Source organism: Gracilinanus agilis, chromosome 3 (genome assembly GCF_016433145.1).
Source record: "Gracilinanus agilis isolate LMUSP501 chromosome 3, AgileGrace, whole genome shotgun sequence".
Classification (NCBI taxonomy): Eukaryota; Metazoa; Chordata; class Mammalia; order Didelphimorphia; family Didelphidae; genus Gracilinanus; species Gracilinanus agilis.
Window position 1 is genome coordinate 151,396,293 of NC_058132.1, and position 23,513 is coordinate 151,419,805.

The 23,513-nt window shown below is 46.1% G+C and overlaps 1 protein-coding gene across 1 annotated transcript in view; it reads right to left on the reverse strand.

The window, feature by feature from the left end:
• Window positions 1-1,971: 1,971 nt before the first annotated feature.
• LOC123240619 (beta-galactosidase-1-like protein 2) overlaps window positions 1,972-23,513 on the reverse strand; it is a 62,242-nt gene continuing 40,700 nt past the window's right edge. Inside the window, exons 9-19 of the mRNA XM_044668313.1 lie at window positions 16,412-16,496; window positions 14,262-14,399; window positions 13,448-13,528; window positions 12,853-12,959; window positions 10,531-10,677; window positions 9,991-10,062; window positions 9,586-9,664; window positions 5,372-5,459; window positions 4,922-5,030; window positions 3,974-4,090; window positions 1,972-3,285 (exon numbers count right to left, since the gene is read on the reverse strand). Of these exons, the coding sequence (XP_044524248.1) occupies window positions 3,199-3,285; window positions 3,974-4,090; window positions 4,922-5,030; window positions 5,372-5,459; window positions 9,586-9,664; window positions 9,991-10,062; window positions 10,531-10,677; window positions 12,853-12,959; window positions 13,448-13,528; window positions 14,262-14,399; window positions 16,412-16,496 (1,110 nt within the window). The 3' untranslated portion in view covers window positions 1,972-3,198. The remainder of the gene's footprint in view (window positions 3,286-3,973; window positions 4,091-4,921; window positions 5,031-5,371; window positions 5,460-9,585; window positions 9,665-9,990; window positions 10,063-10,530; window positions 10,678-12,852; window positions 12,960-13,447; window positions 13,529-14,261; window positions 14,400-16,411; window positions 16,497-23,513) is intronic.

Consider the following 23,513-nt stretch of genomic DNA (forward strand, 5'->3'; position numbering starts at 1 on the left):
CTAGTGCTGTTAGCCACTTGCCACCTCCTCTCTTATAATATATGGAAATGTAAAATGATTGGGGAAAAAAACACTGGAGACTCCAGGTTTTTGCTTTTAAATAGAAGTGTGGCCTGGCGGATGCTGGTATACAGCATTGCAAGCAAATCCATCTTTGGAAATTGTCTAAAAAGAGAAATCCAGAGGAGTCATTTTCTGCTTCCCAAAAAGGATTCTCCATAGGATTTCGAGGAATGGCCAGCTCTCCTGGCATAATCGCAACAGGACTCAATATACACGCGCCGTGATGTAGCCTCCCCTCCACCAGAGTTCCCTCTGCTTACTGCCCTCCTCAGCACCGGCTGGCGGCTGGGAAACGTGGTCAGTGCTTTCGGTAGAGCAGTAAGACGATTCGGCATTGGGGTCTGTGTCCCTGTGACAGAGGGGCAGCTGGAGGGCCGAGCCTGGCATCGGGAAGAGTTCAAAGCTAGCTCACTAGCTGGGAGACCCTGGGCAAGTCACTGAACCTTGTTTGCCTCCGTTTCCTCACCTGTAAAAGGAGCTGGAGAAGGAAATGGCAGACCACTGCAGTATCTCTGCTACGAAAACCCCAAGCGAGGTCACGAGGAGTCGGATGAGACTGAAAAACCATGGAACGCCACTAAACAACCCATCCTACTTGCCACGAGCTTCCTTCCCCAGCTCTTCCAAACAGCTCTTCCAAGCACAGTCGACTCTCCGTTACCTTGTACTGAGGAATAAGGGTAGCAGAACCCCCAAATCGTTCACATGAGGTTCGGGGGCGCGCTGGCTGGGCACTGAGTGCCCACAGGCCCCCCCCCACCCGCCCATGGCTGGCACGGTGGGAGGCTGCTTTTGCAGCAGGGCTATTTTCATAATCACTCTTACCTTGGCTGGCAGTGAGCCTCATTTGCCTTAGCTAACAACAGGGGAGGCAGCCTGAGAGGGAAAGGCAGGTATAACCAGAGATAATCCATAAGGTATATGGTTGAGAGATGGCTGTTCTCCATCCCCACTGCTGAGCACAAGAGGTAGAGTGGAAACCCTCTCCATGAGTGAGAACAGATGGGATCCACAAGCCCTTCTTCCCACCCTTAGGCAGGGGTGTGCTGATGAATGTTTAAGTGCCCTTTCTAGGAAAAAAATGGATACATGGCACACTTAAAAGTTTTATCTGCATCATCAACACTTTCTTGAGTCTCTAGGCCAGAGGTGCCAAACATTCCCATGTTGGCAGAACCAGAATAAAATGTAATGGGGAAGTGTTTAACAAAATAAATAAAGATACGATAAAACAGAGATTACATCACTAAGTCAATACGTGACCTTCTGTCAGGATTAGTGGCCCCCATTTCTATTTGAGTTTGAAGTCACTGGTCTAAAAAAGCCAACAGAACGAAATGTTCTGGTTTGTAGCTTTCTATTTCTGAGGTATAAATCCTCAATGAAAATGTAACTGCTTCCTCAGCTGTCCAGCACACCCCATCCTTAGGGCTGTGGGTCTTCATTTTCCAGGCACAACCTTATCAAAACCAAGCTGACAGTTTACCTCAGGGCCTCCCAATAGGTTCTCCCTGCTTTTCTTGCTGCTTGGAGGGATTTTGCTCTAATCAGAGTCCTTGGCCATTCAGGCTGATACACAGCAGGGTGATGGCAGAGAATTAAACACAGAGACTTCTCTCTAGCCAAAGGCTTCATCTGCCTCCTCTATCTGGAAGGACATAACTGCTGGTGGACTTTTCTCTCCCTTCCTTGGTGATCCTGCCCACTCCCTTCTGGGGAGAGCTGCCAGTGAGTGGTATAAACTCCAGGAGAGCCCAGGCAATGAAGGAACCAGACTAAGAGAAGTGAGGACCCTGAATAACCTGTAGGCTGGACTATTTCAACCCTAGAAGCACCCAAGATCTCCATCTTTCAGCCCACCCTCACCCTATTTTGTCTCCTGTCACAAATGAGCTTTTATTAGTAGAGTTCAGGCAAAACTTTAAGCAATGGCTTTATTGAAATTCAGACACAACTGAACCAACCCATTGGGCGTCACTCCCAAAACAGCAACACCTCAACTGTGGAAAAAGGAAATAATTCCCAAAGGAAAGGGGCTAGGGCTGGCCTCTTCCCCCAAGGCCTCTGCTGCTGTTTGGATTTGGGAAGAGAAGACAGGAGAGTTATAAAGGTGATTTGTGGGAGGGGAGGTAGTAGGGATCTAGCAAAGACCCCTCTGTAGTCCCATAGTCCCTGAGTGCTTAAGTGATTCAAAGTGAAGACCTCTTCCTGCAGGTAAGGAGTGGTACCTCAGGCCACATGCCTTCCCTTTCCATAAATGCTTTCTTCACTGCTTCAATAAAACTGGAAATAGGTGTATCCATTTTTTAAAGAGGGGGAGAGGGGCCACCCCTTTCTTTGGCCTCTCTACATTACTCACATTACATTACACTCCTATTCTAGGGGTCTGAGGGGGGAGGTGGGGAGAAGAGAATGCCATGTCTTACAGACAGAGATTTTTCTGCTCTATACCAGGACTCTAGGCATTTAAAGGGCAAAGGAAGGAGAGGGAAGGCCAGAATGTCCCTCAGACTCCCCACCATTCCCCAAACCCCAATTCATCCGTGACTGGCATCAACTTGGCTTCTTCAGCAGCTGCAGAATACTTGGACATAATGCTCCCTGCTGGACAGCCATGGGCTCTGCCTTCAGAAGTGTTCCAATTAACTTGCTACAGGGGCTAAAACAAGGAGTGATATTTATATCCCAACTGATCAGTCAGAATGAGAACAGATTCACTAAATGCTTTCTTACCTACCAGTTTCAGTATCTAGCCTAGAGACCCAGGGCGGCTCACTCCCAATGACTGGATTCCCTGTCTCCACTCTGCTGGACCATTTCTCCCCTTCGCCTATGATCCAGCAGGGCAGGCAGGAACCTCCACCCCAGCCCCAAAAACATCCCAAGAGAGGGTCCATGTCTACAACAGCAGCTAAGACAGTTCTCCCTTCCCTCTATGTTCCTGTTAGCTGGGCCAGAGGCCCTCAGGTGGTGGGTGACAGTGGGTCCTTCGCAGAGCTGGTCCCGAAGAAGATGCAGTCACTGGAGAAGGATGACTGAACAGGCATTCAGGAAGGGGCTCTGGAGAGAGAGAGGATCTCCACTGCCCTCACCCGGCCCCAACTGGAAATTTCTGAGCAAAAGGAAGCTCGGCGCTCAGTCGACATAGTGGCTCCTGCCTAGATACGGGGTGTCCATGGACTGAATGATCATGCCCGACTTCTGTTCCTCAAACACGATGATCTGGCAAAGAAGGAGAGGGGCTGGGGCCTGACACTGGCAACAGCCAGTCCTGGTGGGAGCTAACATCTGTAAAGTGCTTCTCGAACACGGAAGACACTTAATGCTTGTTCCCTCCCTTGTCCCCCTCACCCTTCTTTTCAGCTGACCAGATGGGAGAAGGGGCCTGGGGATGAGCCTAAGTCTTGGACTAAAGTGGAGAGGGGAGTGTTGGTGAGAGTCTGGAGGACTGGGTGGAAAGCAGAGAGAAGTGACCAAGTCACCCCTGGCCTCAGCCCAGGTACCTTTGGGGTGGGAAGGGCCGCAGAACTCAGAAATGTTTGAGTTTGCATAGCTGAGGCTTAATGGGGAGATTTTGGGGTGAGGGTTAATCAGGAAGAACAAATGCCCACACAAGACCTAGAACAAACCGATGTTACACATTCAAACCCAAAAAACAAGGGAAATTTGGCCTTTCTGTTCCTCTGCTGAAGATTGCCCACCCCTCAACCCCTCTTAGGAGGGCATTTCCTCTACTAGAGTTTAGGTCTCTGCAGCAGGACCAAAAGAATGGACTAATTGAACTGAGGCCGCTCCGAGTTGCTCCCCTTACTTGCTGGCTGTTATTCTAGAATTATGGTCTACCTCTGAGAGAAGGCTAAGGCAGGGAACAGTTGAAGCAAAGGGATGGGAAGCTGAGAGAGGGTCTCACCTCATTTTCTCCAGGGTGCAGCCAAGGGCCTGGGAGGTAGAGAGTTTCCTGAGGACCGATGCTCCAAAAGCGCCCAAGGTTCTGGCCATTGATGAACACCACTCCCTTTACCCAGCCCTGAAGGAGGCAGGCCAAAGGGTCACGGGAGAGAGGGTTAGAGAGGACAAAGAAGCAGAGAAAAGGACAGTTACAAGGGCTTAAGTGCCCTTATGTCCCCCCAGAGCCCTGGCAGGTGTGAGGAGCCAAATTCAGGATATCTCTGGGAAACTCTGCCCTACTGCTCTCAGGCCTGAGAATAGTAGAGAAGGGCATGGACTGGGCAAGCCCTTACCAGGACTCTGTGGTGATCCCATCGTGACACAGACACAGCACCGCTTGATTCAGAGCATCCTTCTCCATCCTGCCCCCTGCAGGGCTGGTGCTCCCAGCCTACCTCCAGCATCCAGGTGTTGGCATCAGCACAGTATACACCAAATCTCCCATGCCCCCACGGAGGGAGGCCTGGTTCTGGCAGCAGATGCTATGGCAGCCACCTCTGCCGACTTGTGGTTTCCCTCTCTCTTAACCTTCTCAGCCCTCTAGAGAACAGTTCTTATCGTTTCTTATGTCCAAACACCCTATGGCAATCTGGTAAAACCTATGGATCCCTTCTCAGAATTGTATTTTTAAATGCGTAAAAATAAAACATTTAGGATTATAAAAGAAACCAATATTAATAACTACTGAGAGAGTTATTAAAATATTTTATTAATATGGAGACTTATGGATGAAGACCCTAGTTTCTGCAGCTTGACCAGTCAACCCCAAAGAACCTCTGCTGTTGGGAGCCTTTCAGGGTTAGAGCCTCACTGAACTGTGCACAGAATAATGGCCATAAGAGCAAAGACATCAGGGATGAAAGGACCCCTTGGGGAAGGGCAGCCACACTGGGGAGAACAGTTCACCTACCTCTAGCTTCAGGAAGGTGTCCAGGACTATGAAGCCAACATGAAGAGTCCCCCGGAAAAAGGCCGGACCTATGGCTTCCTCTGGAACTGGACCCCACTTGGGGGAGAGACTGTGAGAGAAACCCAGAGGTGAGGGGAAGGGAAAGCCCTGGTCTCTATGGCAAGTTTCTTCCCCTCTCTAGTCTCAGCTAAATAGCATGAACATAGAAATAGAATTCAGTTGGTATAAAGGAAAGAGCCCTGAGTTCAGAATCAGGAAAGCTTCTAGTCCTACTTTTGAAACTAACCAGCCAGGTGACCTTAATCACTTTGTCTTTTCTCTAGTCCTAATACCTTAATCTGTAAAATGACTGCTCTGGACAAACTTATTGTTAAAGTCTGTGGTCTTTGTCCTCAGCTTTCACCAGTCCCATAGGCTTTGGAGGCCTTGGGGGTCAAAGCAGGCACATACCTCTGAAAGAAGTCTGCTTTCATCTCCAGGCTGTAGATTTTGAAATTCCGGAGTGGAGAATCATTCAGAAAGATATCGCCAATTAATCCTACAGGAGCCAGGGAAATGAGAGGGCATGAACAGGAGTGGCACGGCTTCTAAGAGCCCCAGCAAAGGCAGGAATAAAGATGGGCCACTTGTTGCAGCCAGGCAAGGCTAAGAAGTTTTCTTTAATAGGGAATCCTCACTGAATAGGTTTCTGCAGACTAGTCGGGTGGGTTTTCCTTCTGAGTGCAGACCCAGCAGGATTTCCTGTGGACATAAACCCTTTCTAACAAATCCCAGAGAAATATCTCTGATCTCTGCCAATTATAGCCAAGCCAAAACTCAGGGAAGAGCCCAAGGTGAGCCTGCCTCTTAGAAAGCTAGAAAACCTTCGCAACTGGGGGACAGTACAAATGCCTCTCTACTTCCCTCTGGCAGGGAGGCAGTGCCAGGGGGCTGGGTGTTTGCCTTGGTCACTTGCCCACTTTCAATGTCAGTGCTCAGGACAACTCCAGAAAAAAACCTTGGTTCCAAGTGGTCTGATAATTACCACCTTATGACTTTGCGCCTCATCTGTAAAATGACAGAATTGGCCTAGATCCTCTCTAAGGTCCTATGCAGGGCCTTTGGTTAGTAGGACACTATGTTACGGACTAGTTTCCACTGCAAATCTATCAGTCTGTGAGCAGTTGACCATACTGCGTGAGTAGACAGCCATGCCAAATGAGTCATTATTGAAAATGAGTGAACAGAGTTCAGTGAGTAGTTCACAAAAAAATGTGGGTTATGCTGACCAATATTAGGACAGTGCCCTGCTCACGGCAGAAGCTCAGTAAGTTTTTGCTTTTTATCCTAAATTCTAAAATTCATTTAAAAAATAAAATAATAAAATAAAATTCATAAAATTCTAAAAAAAAATCAAATCATCCCTTCATTCCAACAAGTAAGCCATTCCATAAGTATTTACTAGTATCTACACTGTGCTAAGTGCTGGGGCCACAAAGGACAAAAGAAAATTCCTGTCCTCGGGGAGCTCACAATCTAATAGGGGAGACAACATGCAAACGGCCATGCACAAACAAGCCATATGTGGAAAATAAATACAAAATACTAGCAGAAGGAACGATTTAGAATTCGGAGGGGCTGGGAAAGGCTTCTTGCAGAAGATGGGATTTTAGATGGGACTTGAAAGAGGAAGAGCATTCCAGGCCAGAGGGACAGCCGGAGACAGGGAACAGGAAAGCAAGGAGACCAGCCTCGCTGGATCAGAGAGTAGTGGGGGGCTGGAGGGAGGGAAGGTGTCAGAAGACCGTAAAAGCCAAGAGGGCAGCTTATGAAAGGCTTTGACTGTCAAACAGGTGATTTACACTTGATCCTGGAAGCGACAGGGAATCCCTGGAGTTTACCAAGTAGGGCAGGGGAGGCGGGACAAGGGAGGGTGTCATGGGCACCGCACTTCAGGCTACTGTGGGAGTTCCGGTGTGAGCTGCTGAGGGCCTGCACTGGAGTGGGGATGGGGCAGAGGACGGGAGGGCTATGGTTGATATCAAGACAAGGTCAAAAAACCTCTGCAATGGCTTGAATATGGGGGTGGGCAATCAAGAGGAGTCCAAGATGGCACCTGAGCTTTAATCCTGGGAGACTGGCAGGATGGCGATAGGTAAGTCTGGAAATGGGAGGACGAGGGGTTTTGGAGGAAAAATAATGGCTTTTGGACATGCTGAGCTGAAGATGTCTACAGTACATTAAGTTCAAAGTGTCTAACAGGCAGATGGAGACATGAAACTGGAGATCAGCAGAAGCTGGGCCCGGATCAGGAGATCTGAGAATCATCAGCACAGAAATGAGCTAACCCAGTGAAATGGCACAAGAGAAGAGGCCCGGGGCAGAGCCCTGGGGGTACCCATGCTGGTGGCTGTGGCCCGGACAAAGCTCCAGCAGAGAAGCCTGAGAAGGAGGAAGAGAACCAGACTAGAATAGAGCCCTGAAGTCTAGACAGATGCAGCCAGGAGAAGAGGGTGATCACGGTGTCGATGGCTGCAAAGAGACCAAGAAAGATGGAAATAGAGGCAGCTGGGGGGCTCAGTGGATTGAGAGCCAGGCCTAGAGATGGGAGGTCCTGAGTTCAAATCTGGCCTCAGATATTTCCTAGCTGGGTGACCCTGGGCAAGTCACTTAACCCCCATTGCCCAGCCCTTACGGTTCTTCTGCCATGGAACAGAAACTTAGTATTGATTCTAAGAAGGAAAGTAAGGGTTAGGAAAAAAAAAGATGAAGATTGAGAAAAAGCCATTAGATCTAGCAATTAAAAGATCAGTGGTAACTTTGGAGAGAGCAGATTCCGCTGAATGATGAGGTCAAAAGCAAATTTATAGGAGCTAGGAGGAGACTGAAAGGAGAGGGAATGGAAACATATATTGCAGAAAGCGTTCTCGGGTTTAGCCACAAAAGGACAATTGATGGGGATGGTGCAAGCAAGGGTCTTCTGAGGATGGGACAGGTGAGCATGCTTCTAGTGGGCAGCTGGGGAGAGAGTGGGGGACAGAGCTGGAGGTCTGTGGGGACAGCTTCCGAAGCCTGGGTCTTCAGGGAGGATCTGGGGCTCACTGTAAAAAGCAGACACTTGTGTGCAGGGTCCCTGGGTCGCCTCGTAGCAAAAGACAATTCAATAATCATTCATTAAGCATCTGTTATCTACCAGGCGCTGTGGATGCAAAGTCAGAATTAAACAGCCTCCAGCTCCAGGAGCTTAGATTCTCCCAGGGAACAAAGGGAGCAGGGTGACAGGCGGGCCTGGTGAAGGAGCCTCCAGGAGCTGGGATTCCTGAGAACATCATGGAAGTTAGCTGGGGAAAGAGATTGGAAAGGGGAGAGAGGGAAGGACAGGCCTGCTTGGAATGTAGAAAACTGTTGGAAGTTCCTGGATCACAGTACCAGAGTGGGTCAAGGCAGCTGAGATTCCTCACTTCTCCAGCAATGTATCAAGACATGTGCTACCCAAAGTGGTACAATGCCTGATCCAGTAACCAGAAGATCACTTGGGCTAATAAGCATCTTCTTTTTAAAATGCAAATACCTTTGGAAAGGGGAAAAGAGGAGAGAGAAATGGTAGGGACTGTCTATGAGACATTCATCTTTCATAGGAGTTAGCTTAATAATATTGTTTTGGCAGAATATTTAGAGGAAGGTGAGCATTTTGGAGGATATCTCACTTAAAGAAAGAAGGGCCACTAGACACCTAGGGAGTGAAAGAAGAAAGGATGGAGGGAAAAGGGAAAATACAAGAGCCTTTCTTTCTGTCTGGCTCCTCCTGTAACTGGGGGCGCAATCCCCATAAGCAAACAAGAAACACTCTTTTAAGGCACTTTCCTCGGTACCAAACTAGCAGTGCCAACTCTCCCACCAACACCAACACCACTGTCATTAAAAAAAAAAAACAGAAATGAGGTTAACTTGGTATGATTTGTTTTGGTTGAATTCACTTGAAGAAGTTGCTACTTTATTTTATTATTTTTTAATAGCCCTTGACTTCTGTCTTATAATCAATACTGTATATGGGTTACAAGGCAGAAGACAGGTGAGGGCTGGGCAATGGGGATTAAGTGACTTGCCCAGAGTCACCCAGCTAGGAAGTGTCTGAAGCCAAAGTTATATCTTCCTTTAGAAAATAAGGTCCAAGGTGGAGAGGGAGTTCTCCAACCTTGCTTACACTCTCCTCTTGGCCTGTAAAGCCTGGACTTTTAGGGAGAGGAGAGCAGCCAAGGTCGTCTTTCTCTGTTCCCAGAGAATTCTCCATTTGGTGAGAAATTTGGCTCCTTTCCATATCTCGGTTTTGCCCAATCCCACTGGAGAAATGTCCTCATCTTTTCTCTGTTCCCCACTAGCTCCCAAGAACCTGGAAAAGCCTTCCAGCAGTAGAGTCCAGATAAGTAGTCTAGAGAAACTGGACAAGTTCTGGGTGACATGTGCCTGGTCACACATGAAGCTGCAAGGACAGGGCCAAGGGTTAGGCCTCATACGCTAGACATCTGCCAGGTGGCACCAAACGAAAATGAATGCCATTCAGACCCAGGAGGGAACGCTCGTAGGCCTGGCCCTAGCTCCCTCCCCTACCTTCCAAGAAGATGCTGGCTTTAGCCAGGAGGAGCTCCATCCCACCCAGCCCGGACCTGGCATCTCCCAGCACCCACCTTTCCGCTGCTTATTCAGCATCAAACCATAGTTGACTCGACCACGATTCTCCACCAGGATACTCAGCTTACGATGGCCCTATAAGAGAGGCACAAAGCCACCATGACCCCAGGCTCTGCCTGGGCTTCCTCTGGGGCCCTCCCAGCTCCTCCTGAAGCTGTGTTTGCTGGGGAGCCACAACATGGGGAAACCATATCAGCACAAGCCCCAGCTGCCCAATGCCCTCATCCAAGGAGCCTATCATACTGACTCCCTAGGATACGGTGCAATCTGAGCACAACTGGAGAAGAGAACTACACAATAGTGGAGGTTTGGGGGGCTGGGAGGGCTCTGGAAAGGGCTTTGTGCCTGAGGAAACAATTAGAACTGAAAAACATTCAGAAGTGAACTCCAGAATTACCAACCTGACCTCTGGGGATAGGCAGTCCTTCAACTAGGTAGTCTATGTATCCGATGTACATCTTGTTCACAAACACCTGTGGGGGAGAGAGCAAAAGCCCTGACGAGTTCCCCCAAAAGGGATTAGAGGCTTACAAAAGGAAACAAGCATCAAGGCACAATGTAGAAGCTGAGAACAAAGGAGAGGTCAGAAGAGACTGAAGGGCGGCTGAAAAGTGGACTGGTCCCTTTTTCAGACAAACATAATGCTGGGATGTTTGAGGTCACCCTCACCACTTGACTCAGCCCTGGTCAGACACTAATGAGTCTAATTCTAGAGTCCACTCCCAAAAAGGGGCCATGGAAAATGAAACGAAAGAATGAAGGAACAAACAATCAAAGGATGAGTTGAAAGAACAAATGCTGAAGGGAAAAGAGAGTCATTATTTGGATTGGCTGAAAGGAAATTGAAGAGAAACACCACCAATGTATAAACCCACCCCAGGTGTAGAGAGAGGCTCTCAGGGGGCAGCAGTTGCTTCCCTTGCCAGTCTCCTGGCCCATACCTGGGCCCGGTCCCGAATGTGGTCCTTGGAGAAAAGGGTGCCTCCCTCATAGATGGATGTCTCATAGAGTATGTACCCATAGGACTGGCCGTTGCCTTGGTTCACTGACAGATTCTCCATATTGACTGGCTTCTCGGTCTCAACTGGCTGTGAAAAAAAAGCACAAAGGAGGTTGAAGTTTGTTTACTCAGAAAATACTAAAGTGCTTATTCTGTGCAAAGACAGAAAAAATAATAATAATAATCTCCAAGAGCATAATTATATTCTATGAGGGAGCACAACCCAGTAAAGCAATCTGAGGAAGAATTTAACTAACAACCAGGAAAGCTTCACAGAGGAAGAGGATCCTGAGCTGAGCAGATTCTAAAATGCAGAGTTGGGAGAATGGGATAGGAAATGTAAAGGAGGGAGTGCATCCGGAAATGCAGGACAACTTGTACAAATTCAAAGAGAAGGAATGATGAGTTTGGGAGAATAGCTAATTGTCATAAATATTTACTAAGAGCCTGACATATTCTAGGCACTATGCTAAGTAAGCCCCAGGCACAGAAGGAAAGGTAGAGTCCCTGCCCTCAAGGAGCTCACAATCTAATGGGGAAGAGAGCAAGCCAACAACCAGGCCAAACAAGCTCCAGAGAGACTACAAATAATCACCAGAGGGAAGGTACTAGAATTAAGGGGATTAGGGAAGGCTTCTGGTAAAAGGTGGGATTCTAGCTGAGGCTTTGAGGAAGCTAGACATAAGAGATAGCAAGAGGCAGAGATAAGGATGTAGAAAATTCTAAGCATCAGGGACACAGCCAGAGAAAATGCCTAGAGCAGAGAGTTAGGGAGTCTTGTGGAAAGGAGCAGCAAGAACTCTGTTCTCACTGGGTCATGGACAAAGATACAGGATTAGAAAGATAAGGGGCTCAGGTGGGCAACTAGAGTGGTCCAGTGGCTTGAAAGCCAGGCCCATCGATGGGAGGTCCTGGGTTCAAATCTGACCTCAGATAGTTCCCAGCTGTGTGACCCTGGGCAAATCACTTAACCCCCATTACCTAGCCCTTACCACTCTTCTGCCTTAGAACAAATACACAGTATTGGTTCCAAGATGGGGGGAGGGGGAGGAGGAAGGAAGGGAAAAAGGAAGGGAGGAAGAGAGGGAAGGAGGCATGAGATTACAGAGACAAGAGAAGGCCTAGGGCCAAGCCTTCATGAAACTCAATAACAAGATGGGAGAGAGAGAGAGAGAATGGTCCGCCAAAGAAGAAAGAGGAGTGGTCAGACAGGCAAAGAAGAGAACCTGTGGAGAAAGAAACCAAAGAAAGTTAAAAGAGAAGAGAGCATCTGGGGTGGTGGAAGGATCAAGAGAAGTATCAAAAGCTTCGGAAAGCTCAAGGAGAATGAGGACTTAGAAAAGACAATGTGACTCAAAAGTTATTCACTGAAATGAATCGAGAAGCTTATGAAATCTCTCTACTTAAGTCCTCTGGCACCTCTCAATATAATAACCATAATCATCATAGTTCACACTTCCATAGTGCTTTATGGCTTACATGCCAACAGCTCTGAAAGGTAGGTGGTACGAGCATTATTATCATTCCAATTTTGTAGGTGAGGAAACAAATTAAAAGGAATGAAGTGACTTGCTCCTAAATCTCCAGAGCTAGTAGCTGACTCTAGCACAATGCTTTCCATTACGGCATGGTAATGGTCCCCCAGGGTCCATTCGGAGCACAAGAGATTTGTTAAGAAATGGCATGTGTTCATGTATAATCTGTATCAAATTCTTGCCTTCTCAAGGAGGAGCAAAGGGAGGGAGAGAATTTGGAACTTGAAACCTTAAAAAAACATGTTAAAATTTTTGTCGACATGTAATTTAAAATAAAAGGATTTAAAAAATAAAAAAAATGTCATGTGCAATGATGATCATGACTATCCCATGCCCATCTATAACAATTTGACTATTTCAAACTAATCTGACACAAGGTTGTCATGAGGAGGCTGGAAAGCTCCGTGGTTGGTTACAGGTCACCCAACATGCCAGGGTAGAGCCAAGCCTAGAATCCCAGACCTCAGGCTCTTGACTGCTGCTTATCTGGAGGAGAGCACCAGAGTCTGACCAGGTCTAAAAAGGAGAATGTGCCTCACGTCCTGCTCAGTTAGCCAACTTCTTCAAGTTCATTCTTCCCTGGCCTGAGTTGAGGCTATCTTCTCTGGATTCTAAAACATGGAAACATGTCCAAGAGCTTAAAAAAACGGACTTTCCTCTCCCCTGGCTTGTGAATCTAAGTCTCTGCCTTCTCCTTTCTCTTTTAATCTCATCTAAGAAGTACCCACCTTGCCCGTGTGCTCCAAGGCATCCCATAGTGAAATGTAGTGAGAGGGCCTCACAGCATGGTAGGAGGCCTTTGGTTTTAAGGCAGGCAAGTGGGGCAGTGGATTATCTGTAATGCAAATAAAGAATAAGAAATCCCAGAATCTCAGGGCACAGTCTCGGACTCCTCTCTTCCCCCTTTCACTCTGCTCAGGGCACATATGGTATTTCTTTATCTGAGTGTCAGAGAACGGTGGGGCTAGACCTAGAACAAGCCTGAGGGACTCAAAAGAAAGAAAAACTGTCCTTTTACATATTCTCTGGGTAGGGTTCACTTAGTCTTTGCCTGCTACCCTCAGAAGGGAGCCTTATAGGCAGGATACAAGACACAGTTGATGAAGAGCCTGACATTAATCTATCTATATATGGTAATACTATAATACTGTATCATACCATACTTTCTTGGCGAATACCATCAATAATATTATAGGGTAATAACTACCAGTCCTTCCTATCGCCAAACAGGAATTTTCTGGGAAGCTGAGAGTCCACTGGGATTATGCTTCTGAGGTATATCGGGGTGTCACCCAGCTTCACAATCAGGGAGGTGATGGATACCTATGAGGGTGCTGAAGTACTCCCGCAACTTGAAGAACTTTGGTGTGTAATCCCCAGCTTCAGTCAGTATGGCATCGTAGTCTGCAAGAAATCACAGGAACCTTAATTGGGAAGGTCCCCAGGGCAACCCACCGAAAAACCCAATTGGCCAGCTTCCTGCGAGTCGCTGTTTGTCAGCAACCTGGAAAGAAACACCCCGGCATGCTAAGCCCCCTACTACCCACTTTAGGAGGCTGAGAGATGGAAGGGACACTTTCCCAGGCTTCTGGGAACCACAGCACAATGTAGAAGATACCGTTCCAGCCGTGGGGGGCTGGGCAGGGGAAATAACATGTCCCCTGGTAAAGAACCGAGGAGGCTCTGTCCCAAGAGGACCTCCCTTTCCCATCTAATTGCTATTTCTCTCCTTGTCTGATGCTGTTTCTTCTTAAACCTAAAAATAACAATTACAAGGCAGACAGACTCCCCTATCCGTATTTCTGACCTGCCCTTGCCAGGAGGTAAAAAGTGCCTGATAATTTGCAATGACCTTTTGTGTCTAGGAATCTAGGCAGTCAATTAATCAGACAGAAGCATTTATTCTTTGGCCTCTAAAGTTCAACCTGTTGCAAACTACAGCAATGGTCCGTGACCAAACTCTGTACCCTGGATTGAAAGAAAGGGAAGGGGATGTGAATACTTCCCTAATCCCAAGCCTCAGGGAACTTCACAAGCCAATAAGCGAATGGCTCCAGCAGGTGTCTTTGAGGACCCCTTCTGGGAGAGCTCCAAAGTCACAAATGCTGAGGCTGCAGCAACCTCAGGATGCACTTACCATAGCTCGTGACATCAGCCTGGTAATCAGTAAAATGCTGAGCCCCGTTCATGAAACCAAAGTTGGTTCCTCCATGAAACATATAAAGGTTGAGGGAGGCACCCATCTGGATGATTGAGGAAACAGAGACCATCACATCTACAGAAGATAAGGGGAACAAGAGTTTTAAACCCCTGAAGGTCTTCCTTCTTCCAGAATCATCCCAAATTCAACTTAACAGCTCTATCGCCCAGAATCCACCAGGTTCTGAAGTTAGAAAATGGTCAGAGATTAGAACCCCTTCCCACATCTCCACCTACTAAAGTCCTTCTCAGCCATTTCCTTTCCTCCTCCACGAAGCTTCTTTGATCCTCCCACCCAGAAATGGTTTTCCTTTGAACCTTTGGTGTTTTTCATTTTTATCTCTTTTTGTGTGATCATCATATCTTGTTTTGTATATTATATACTATATGTATATTTATATACTATAATATGTATATTATATGTATATTTGTATACTATATGTTGTATATATATGTATATTATAATAAATATGTATATTTGTATACTATAGTTTATAAAAATATTTATGCATACTATAGTATATAAACCTTGTAAAATACAAAATAGTATAGCATATGGTAAATAAAAAGTAGTATTTTATATGCTATATAAGTATATATCATCATATAATTATATATGTATTTATATATAATTCTATGCATATATATAATTATAATTAGATATATTCATATGTCTCTGTAACTATAGATATTTATATCTACATTGAGAAAAAGGCAGAGAGAGGGGAGGAGACAGAGACAGAGACAGAAGATAGCCAGCTAGGTGATTCACTGTCTAGAGAGCACCGGATTTGGAGCCAGGAAGACCTGAGTTTAAATCCAGCCTCAGATACTTCCTAGCTGTGTAGCCCTTGGAAAGTCACTTAAACCCTGTTTGTCAGTCCACTGAGGAAGGAAAAATGGCAAGCCTCTCCAATACCTTTGCCAAGAAAAACCCATAGACGGTTTCGGTGGGCTGTGGTCCACTGGGTCATGAAGAATTGGACATGACTGAAGAACAATGCCAACTATCTATAGTGCGTGGGTGTATTTGTAGTGTTTCTCTCCTACTAAGCTGGTAGCTCTTTGAGGGTGCAAATGTTTATCTCTACAAATCCTTCAAATTCAAGTACTGTTTTCATCTATTAGCCATCCAATTAATACTAATAGAATGAACGGGTGAGGTCAAGAAATAGCCACATCATAAAGAAGTCAGGTAATATGATAAATTAAATTCATCTCCTCAGAAGGGTTAATCACTGAACTGTGTTAAAATGAGAGAGCTGGAAGGGAACTTAGGATCGAGTTTGGTCACAACAATTTACAAATGAGAAAACCAAGTCCTGAAGAAGTAGACGACGGGTCCAAAGTTCTCCGTCCAGCTCTGGTCTGTGGCTAGAAAAGGCATCGTTGCTGTCAGGGAAAGATTACTAGCTAACTGCTGGCCAGGAGAATCCTTTATTCAAACTCCCCCCAGGACACCTCACAGCAGTGACCACAGGCAAGTCCCTCGCACTCCCCTCCTCTACCCTGGGTTGTGGAGGATCAAATGAGATAATGCATGCAAAGTGCCTGACAAACCTGAAAGTACAATCTACAGATCAGTTTTTAGTGGTAGCAGCCGCAAAACTGGGTTTGAAACCCAAGTTTCCAGTCAAATGCTCTGCATCTCAACAAGTATCATTAGAAAGATAAACTTGTTTTTTAAGAAAGTAAATGACCAGGAGCAGCTTGGTAACTCAGTGGATAGAGTGCCAGTCCTGGAGATGGAGAGGTCCTGGGTTCAAATTTGACTTCAGACCCTTCCTAGCTGGGTGACGCTGGACAAGTCACTTAAGCCCCATTGCCTAGCCCTGACCGCTCCCCTGCCTTGAAACAGATACTTAGGACTGATTGTAAGACACAAAGTAAGGGTTTTAAAAAAAACAAACGCCCCTTTCACAGCTGAATCACAACGGCCCCTTGTATGCACCCACCCTCCTCTGCCAGGGACAAGTGAGAGGGCACCTAAGCACCGCATACACGGATGCCACGTGTGCGCGCTCAGCGGCCGGCAAATGCCGGCGAATGCCTTGGCCGTGCCCACGCTCCGCACGGCAGACTACTCACCATCGGCGTCCACAATGTGGTGGGGACCACCCCACGTGTCAAACCATCCCGTCCAAAACTCTGTCACCATCGTGGGCTTATTGTCCTGGAACAAATGAGACCGTAAGTTGGAGCTGAGCCCCTCGGCGAGTCAGAAGCCGCAGAGCCACCCCATCCTCGTCACCACCCAGCCTATTCTGCCCGCAGCACGAGCCCCTCCTCCTCAAGGCCAGCCCCCCAGCCTGCCCCCCATTTCTCAGTCCCAAACACAAAGCAGAAGGGCCCAGAGACACTGCCCACACTCGAGGGCCTTCCTTGGAAGGCGCCTTCCTCATCGCTGCTAGTGTTAGTCTAGTGCTGTTGAGGTGTGCAGAAGCCTCTCCTGCACTCTCTCCCTTAATCTCTCTTCATGTTGTTTTTCAGTCACGTCCAACTCTTTGTGGCCCCATTTAGGGTTTTCTTTGCAGAGATACTGGGGAGGTTTGCCATCTCCTTCTCAGGCTCATTTGACAGATGAGGAAATTGAGGCAAGCAGGGTTAATGACTCCTCCAGGGTCACCCAGCAGGTCTGTGTCTGAGGCCACATCCGCTAGGCCTGACCCTCTCAACTGCATCCCCTTGCTGCCCACAGGTGCTATTCCAGCCTCTCCATTTCACAGATAAGGAAAGGGAAGCCGATAGAGGTGAGATTTGCCCAGAGCGGCACAGCTGGTGAAGTCCCTGAAGGAGGAGGTGAGCTCTGGGCCTGCTGGTTCTATCAATTCTTCCAGCACTCTATCCACTATACCACCTGGCTCTCTTCCTCCAGGGGCCTTGCCTTGGGTGCCTTTGCCTTGATTGCACCCAGCTTCATCTGGCCCTGCCTGCTTCTACCAGCCTGAGCCACCTAGCCCAGGGCAACAGTGCACCTCTTGTTTCTTTGCAGCAGCTCTAGGAGGGCCCTCAAGAATCTCCAACAACTACTGTATTGGCTTAGAAAATATCAGCTGGGAATAGCCCAAGGGGGTCTTTTATTTCTTGAGAGCCAGACCTAGAGACAGGAGGTCCTGGGTTCAAATCTAACCTCAGATATTTCCTGGCTGTGTGACCCTCAGGGAGTCACATGACCCTGACAAGTCATGTGACCCTCACTGCCTAGCCCTTACCCCACTTCTGCCTTGGAATCAATACAGAGCATTAATTCTAAGACAGAAATAAGGATTTTTTTTTAAAAAAAGACATTCAAAAAATTTATTTTAATAGAGCAAACTGTTCCAGTTAGATATTTTTCTATTTGGCCCTGGAATAACACAACCTTTCTTCACTTTTCCAACACTGAAAAGGGGAAAGTAAAGAGTGCCTGTTAATAAGTCTCAGAAAAATCTAATTAGTAATTTTTTTCAACATAGGGATCTGTCTCCTGTCTTTGAGGGAGGCTATCTGACTCTGGGGTGGCAGAGAAAGCACTGTGTAGGAATGAACAGGACAGATGCCTGGGCCCCAGGACTATGGATTCCTGGAAACAAGAGCCCTAACTCTCATCTCTGAGCTTCTTGTCTCTTTCCCATCATTCACCCGTCATGCCCTCCCTCTGCATGCATCAAGCTTGTCTCTCTTCCTTTCTTTCCTCATTATCATCATTCCCTTCTGGGTTGTGCTAGATCAGCTCATACTGGCTCACAAAAGCCGACTGTTACATTGTCAGTGTGATCACTCACACCTCAGAAATAGGCAAACACTATGAATCAGGGCTTGATTTATTGTTTCATTGACCAGAGTTAAGAAAGTGATGGAGAAAATGTTAATAATGCATACTAAATTTTAAAGTATGATCCACATTTTTTTTTTGTGGCGAGCCAATTGTTAAATATTTGCCACCACCAAATCACTTTTCATCATCTCTGTCCCTTGATCCAAAACCTTCTATGAGACCCCAATGCCTCCAGGACAAAATCCAAACTTCTTGGCCTGGAATTCGAGCCTGCCCAGATGCTGGGCCCAATCTACCTCTTCCTTTAGGCAAAATATCCCTTTCTCCAAACTGGTCTACTCACGCTTCCCTGAACTTGCCTCGTGCTTTCCCTCCACCATATCTTCGCTCACCCTACCAAAACGAGTGAGCCAGGCACAGAGGTTTCCCTGGACACAGCCTCTCCCTGACCCATGTTTTATAGGCCTCTTTCCCTTACTGAGTAGGGTTTAGAGGGCAGGTTAAGAGACACAGACTTCTGTGAGATTCCAGGTATATCTTTGCTTTCACCTAGAAAGGTTCTCAGTAGACCTGGACTCGACTTCCTCAAAGATTCGTGGACAGCTCTACATTATTTACACAATTCTTAAAAGCAGATACAGATGCCATCAAATTAAAACACAGCCATTTAATCCAATATATAGACAATTTGCTCTTGGCTTCACCAAGTGCTGAAGCATGTCAGGAGGATAGCAAACACCTTCTTTTGGAACTATATAAGAGAGGCCATAAGGTCTCAAAAGACAAAGTTCAGTGGTATCTCCCCAACATCCAATATTTAGGTTTCATTTTAACTGCTGGGTCCCATCTTATTTCTCCAAAACGTATAGAAAATATCCAAAAATTAAGTGCTCCTACCACAAAAAAGCAGTTATGGGCAATTCTTGGAGCAACGGGATTCTGTTGGCAGTGGATCCCTTGCTATGGGGAAATCACAAAACCTTTGTAGCACTTTTGTTGTCAAAGTCCTACTAAACAAAATTATTCCTCATTTTGGACTACCAGCATGGATTGATTCGGATAGAGGAAACCATTTTATGGATTTGGTCTTATTACACATTTATTCATTTTGGGGGATAACTCCTAAATTTCATACACCTTATCATCCCCAGAGCTCTGGCCAAGTTGAACAAATGAATAAAGACCTTAAAACTATGACTGGCAAATTGTGCATAGAGACTTATCTAAAATGATCTCCCTCTGGCTCTATTTTATCTCAGAAGCTGACCCAGGGGTGATTTGCACATCTTGCCATTTGAGATGCTATTCAGACATCCACCTATTCAGGCTCAACCATTTACCCCTGTCTATACTTCATTGTTAGGAGGGAACACAACCATTGCCACGTACATCAAACAATTACAAACTGAATTGCGAGAGCTCCATAATTCTGGAGCTGCTGTTCTGGCAAGCCCCATAGACTTCTCACTTCACGATCTAAACCCAGATGATAGCGTGTACATAAAGAACTGCAAACGTACTTGGTCAACTGAACCTGCTTATTATGATGGACCATTCCAGATCCTATTGACTACACCAACAGCTGTTAAAATTGGGGAGAAAGACTCATGGATTCATGGTAGCCATGTAAAACGAGTACCTTCTGTTGATACTGAATAATTGACCTGTATTGAAATTGACTATTGATTGTATTTGGGACTTGTTACATCACTACTTTGTATTTTTTTCTTTCATTTTGTTATTGTTGTTATTTAACTGTATTTGATCAATTACCTATATTAGGAGACTTGTATTGAATTTGACTGGATATGCATTTTGTCCTTTTTGTGAAACTTTTGTATTTTCTTCAATGTATTATTGTTTTTATACTCCATTGTTTTACCTCATTTGCACTCATGTTGTGGACCATAGCTAAGCTAAGAGGAAATGCATCTAAATCCTTGGGTAAGAAACTCTATATTCTACCCCTCCTTAAGTGACACAATATGTAATAAATATATATTTTTTCTCTCATCACTGATTATAGGAGACATATTTTTGAAATTTTAGCACATTTTTTATAATTGCATGTGCAATTTGATTTTTCCCAAGCACATGTCATCTATCTAAATTGAAAGAGTTTTTGATTATTAGATTAGTGTAGGTTTAGTATATCCATTTGTTCTAACTGTAACTGCCTACCCAAAAGCCTTAAACTACTGAAACTGCCATTGGTATTTAACTAATATGGGACTTTTCACATATGTCTAATTTGAAGAAACGGGATAGACAAAGGATCACAGATTTTATCTATACAGCCAAAGAAGCACAGACACCTACACGGTGCCAAAGAAGTTTGTACCTAAACTGCATGATGCCAAAAGAGCACACAGGTCAAAAAGAGAAACCAATCCTACTAGGATTGCTGAGACTTCTATGCCAATAAAAAGGACTTGAACCTAGTGTGAGAATCGAGGTTGCGATACTTAATATACGTTAAGATGTAGGACATCTCGAACCACACTCCTTGTGAAAATTTATATGTCAAGTACCTAACAATTGGCTGTTCTGGCTCCATATTCTATCCCTGAGAAGAAATGACGAAAGAAGAAAAGAAAAAATGACATAATATCAGACCAATAGATACAAATCTAGTCCTTTTTTTCTAAATTTCTTACTATGGTGGTTGACTGTGGTCTTGGCTGCTAAGTGGGTAAGTGCATTATATTGGACATGGATTGCTTTGATTGGGTATTATTCAAAGACCTACTGTGATTTTTTTTTCTTATTTAGAACTTTTTTCATATGAAATTTTAGAATTGGATGTTTAGAATTTTTCATCCACTCGTTATTTGGCCTTTTTTGTGCTAATTTTTTTTATGAATTTGACTGGCAGTGATTCATATGCCTCCTGCCTCAACCATATATCCCTCTGTGATTTCAATGTGTCTTTTTATCCTCCTCAGGGGGGAATGTGTTTTTATTTCATATGGAGAATTTAGATTATTTTAGGAAAAGAAGTTTACTGCCTCCTGGAATCCAAATGGAGATGCCCATGGAGACCACATGGAGAAAGCATGCTGATCCAGGAGCCTAAGTGAACAACCAGATGTGCAAAAAATTTTGAACTTTTAAATTCATTTGTCTGGTTTAAAATTCATTTGTTTTGTTAAATTCGCCAGTTTTGTTTAAATGCATTTTTTTTGTATCGATATATGTTTTGTTGTGAAAGAAGGGGACTGCCCCCTGAATTTTTTTGTAAAAGAAGAGCCAAGTATTTGATTTCCTTATATTGTAAAAAAAATTGTTACCACTCTCCCATTGTATTGATGTATATACCCTTTATTTTATTGTAATTGTTAATTTATTTATGTTTGTTATGATCCATTGGGGAGACTGGTCTCCCAAAGGATCACAGAGGGGAATGTGCAATTTATAATTACTCTAAGACCTGGAAGACTACGTCTCCAAGGTATCGCTGCTACAACTTCCCCCAACAACTCCCACTTCCTTTGTGGGAGGTGTTGGAGAAAGTATAAAAGAGAGAGTTTGGGGCCTTTTTGAGTGCTCACTACCCTGGAGTCTCTGCTCTCCCAAGCCCAGAGGCTCTCAGATCCTAAGCTCTCTCTCCATGCCTTTTTCCCCTCCTATTTTTCCCTAGACCTTCCCTTTCCTAATCTAAATAAAACCTAGCTATTCTAAACCCAATGTTGCTCTCTGATCTTTTATTTGAGCCCAGAAGGGCTCTTGTCAATTTCCCCCTCCTGGGGTTGGGGACACTACCTTCCTTTCCCTTCCTCTACCTTCCTTTCTCCTTTCTCCCATTCCTCCAACCTTCCTCCCTTCCTCCCTTCACCCCTTCACATTACTATAGGCCAGGGACCTTGCTAAGTGCTTTTCCATTTTTGTCTCATTATATCCTCACAAGCAACCTGGGAAGCAGATGCTGCTATACTTATTCTAGAGATGGGGAAACTGAGGCAAATAGCAGTCAGGAGCTTTTACCAGGGTCACATTGCCACTAAGTGCCTGAGGCTGGGTTTCAACTCTGGTCTTCCCAAATACTTGTTGAAGAGTCAATGAAGCAAAAGCAAGGGGAAAGCAAGGCTGGCATCATGAAGAGAGGTGCTGGGACATTCTCTGTGTCTCATACTTGGTCTGCTAGGCATCTGGTGAAAGATGGAGAGCAGGAGAGACACTGGGATCGCTTCGGACTCTTCCTTTCCCTGTGTCCAGTCTTGTGACACACAAAGGGGAAATGGGGGTGATCTAGAGAACCCCCAAAGATGCGTGCCAAAACTGGGGCATCAGCTGGTCTGTCTAAAGAGGTCAGATGGAGGAGTCCTCTGAGGAACAGGCAGGCCCTCCATGTAGCATTTCTTTGCACAGAAAAAAAAAAGTACCATATCAGTGGCAGAATTTGGGGTGGTGGTGCAATGGGGGCAGCAGGGGGCACAGCAGATAAGGCACTGGACCTGGACTTGGGAAGACCCAAGCCAAAATCTAGCCTCAGACACTTCCTAGCTATGGGACCCTGGGCAAGTCCCTTAACCCTGCTTGCCTCAGTTCCTCCTCAGTAAATAACCTGAAGAAGGAAATGGCAGGCTGTTCCCATGTCTTTGCCAAGAAAACCCCAAATGGGGTCAGGAAGAGTCAGACAGGACATGCACAGGGAAGGAGATGACCGTGTACCTCACAAAGAAAGAAAGGCGTGCTGTAAGAGAGCTCCCACGTCCCAGACAAGAGGAAGCTGCGTCCTCAAGAGGAGGCACTAACGAAGCCCCTGGGGCTTTCTGCTCTTGTTCATCATCCCATACAGTCCTCCCCAGCAGACAGACAGGCAGCAGCCCTCCAGAAAGCTCTGACTCCCCACACTCACTGCCACAGTCCCACACACTAGTCTGGACTCGGACACTCTCCCTGGGGAGGCAGAATCAACTGTGGCTCCTAGGGAGCTGTCAGACACCCCCCTCTTCCAGAGGGAAAGGAAGGCCGTGCCACTATCCATCTGGCTCTTAGGAGGGTAAAGGGCACCACTGAGCAAAGGGCATCCCTCAGGCAAGATCTCTCCTAGTCAGGGAGATCTGGGGGCATCACAGCTTCCCTTTGACCCTGGTTCCTTGGAATGGTCAATGTCACAAGCAAGATGGGTCACTGGGCCAAGAGAGACAAGAAGCTTGCAGGAGATTCCAACCCTCCCACACTGGGCTGTGGGACAGGCAGCCCTTGTGTTCAGCTTTGAGTCCCCAGGACGGAGAAAGCAGAGAGGGACCCAGTCCTATAGCATGGTAGCCGACAAGAAAGAGAGCAGATGGACACTGGACGCCATGCCAGGGGATACTGATGATGCTGGGGCCTAGGGCATTCCTCCTTATGGCATCCCTGAGATGAGGGGGCTTGTTCAAAACTGGCCTGGGATCCTAACTCCAGCAACTCTGTGGCTCATAAAAGCAG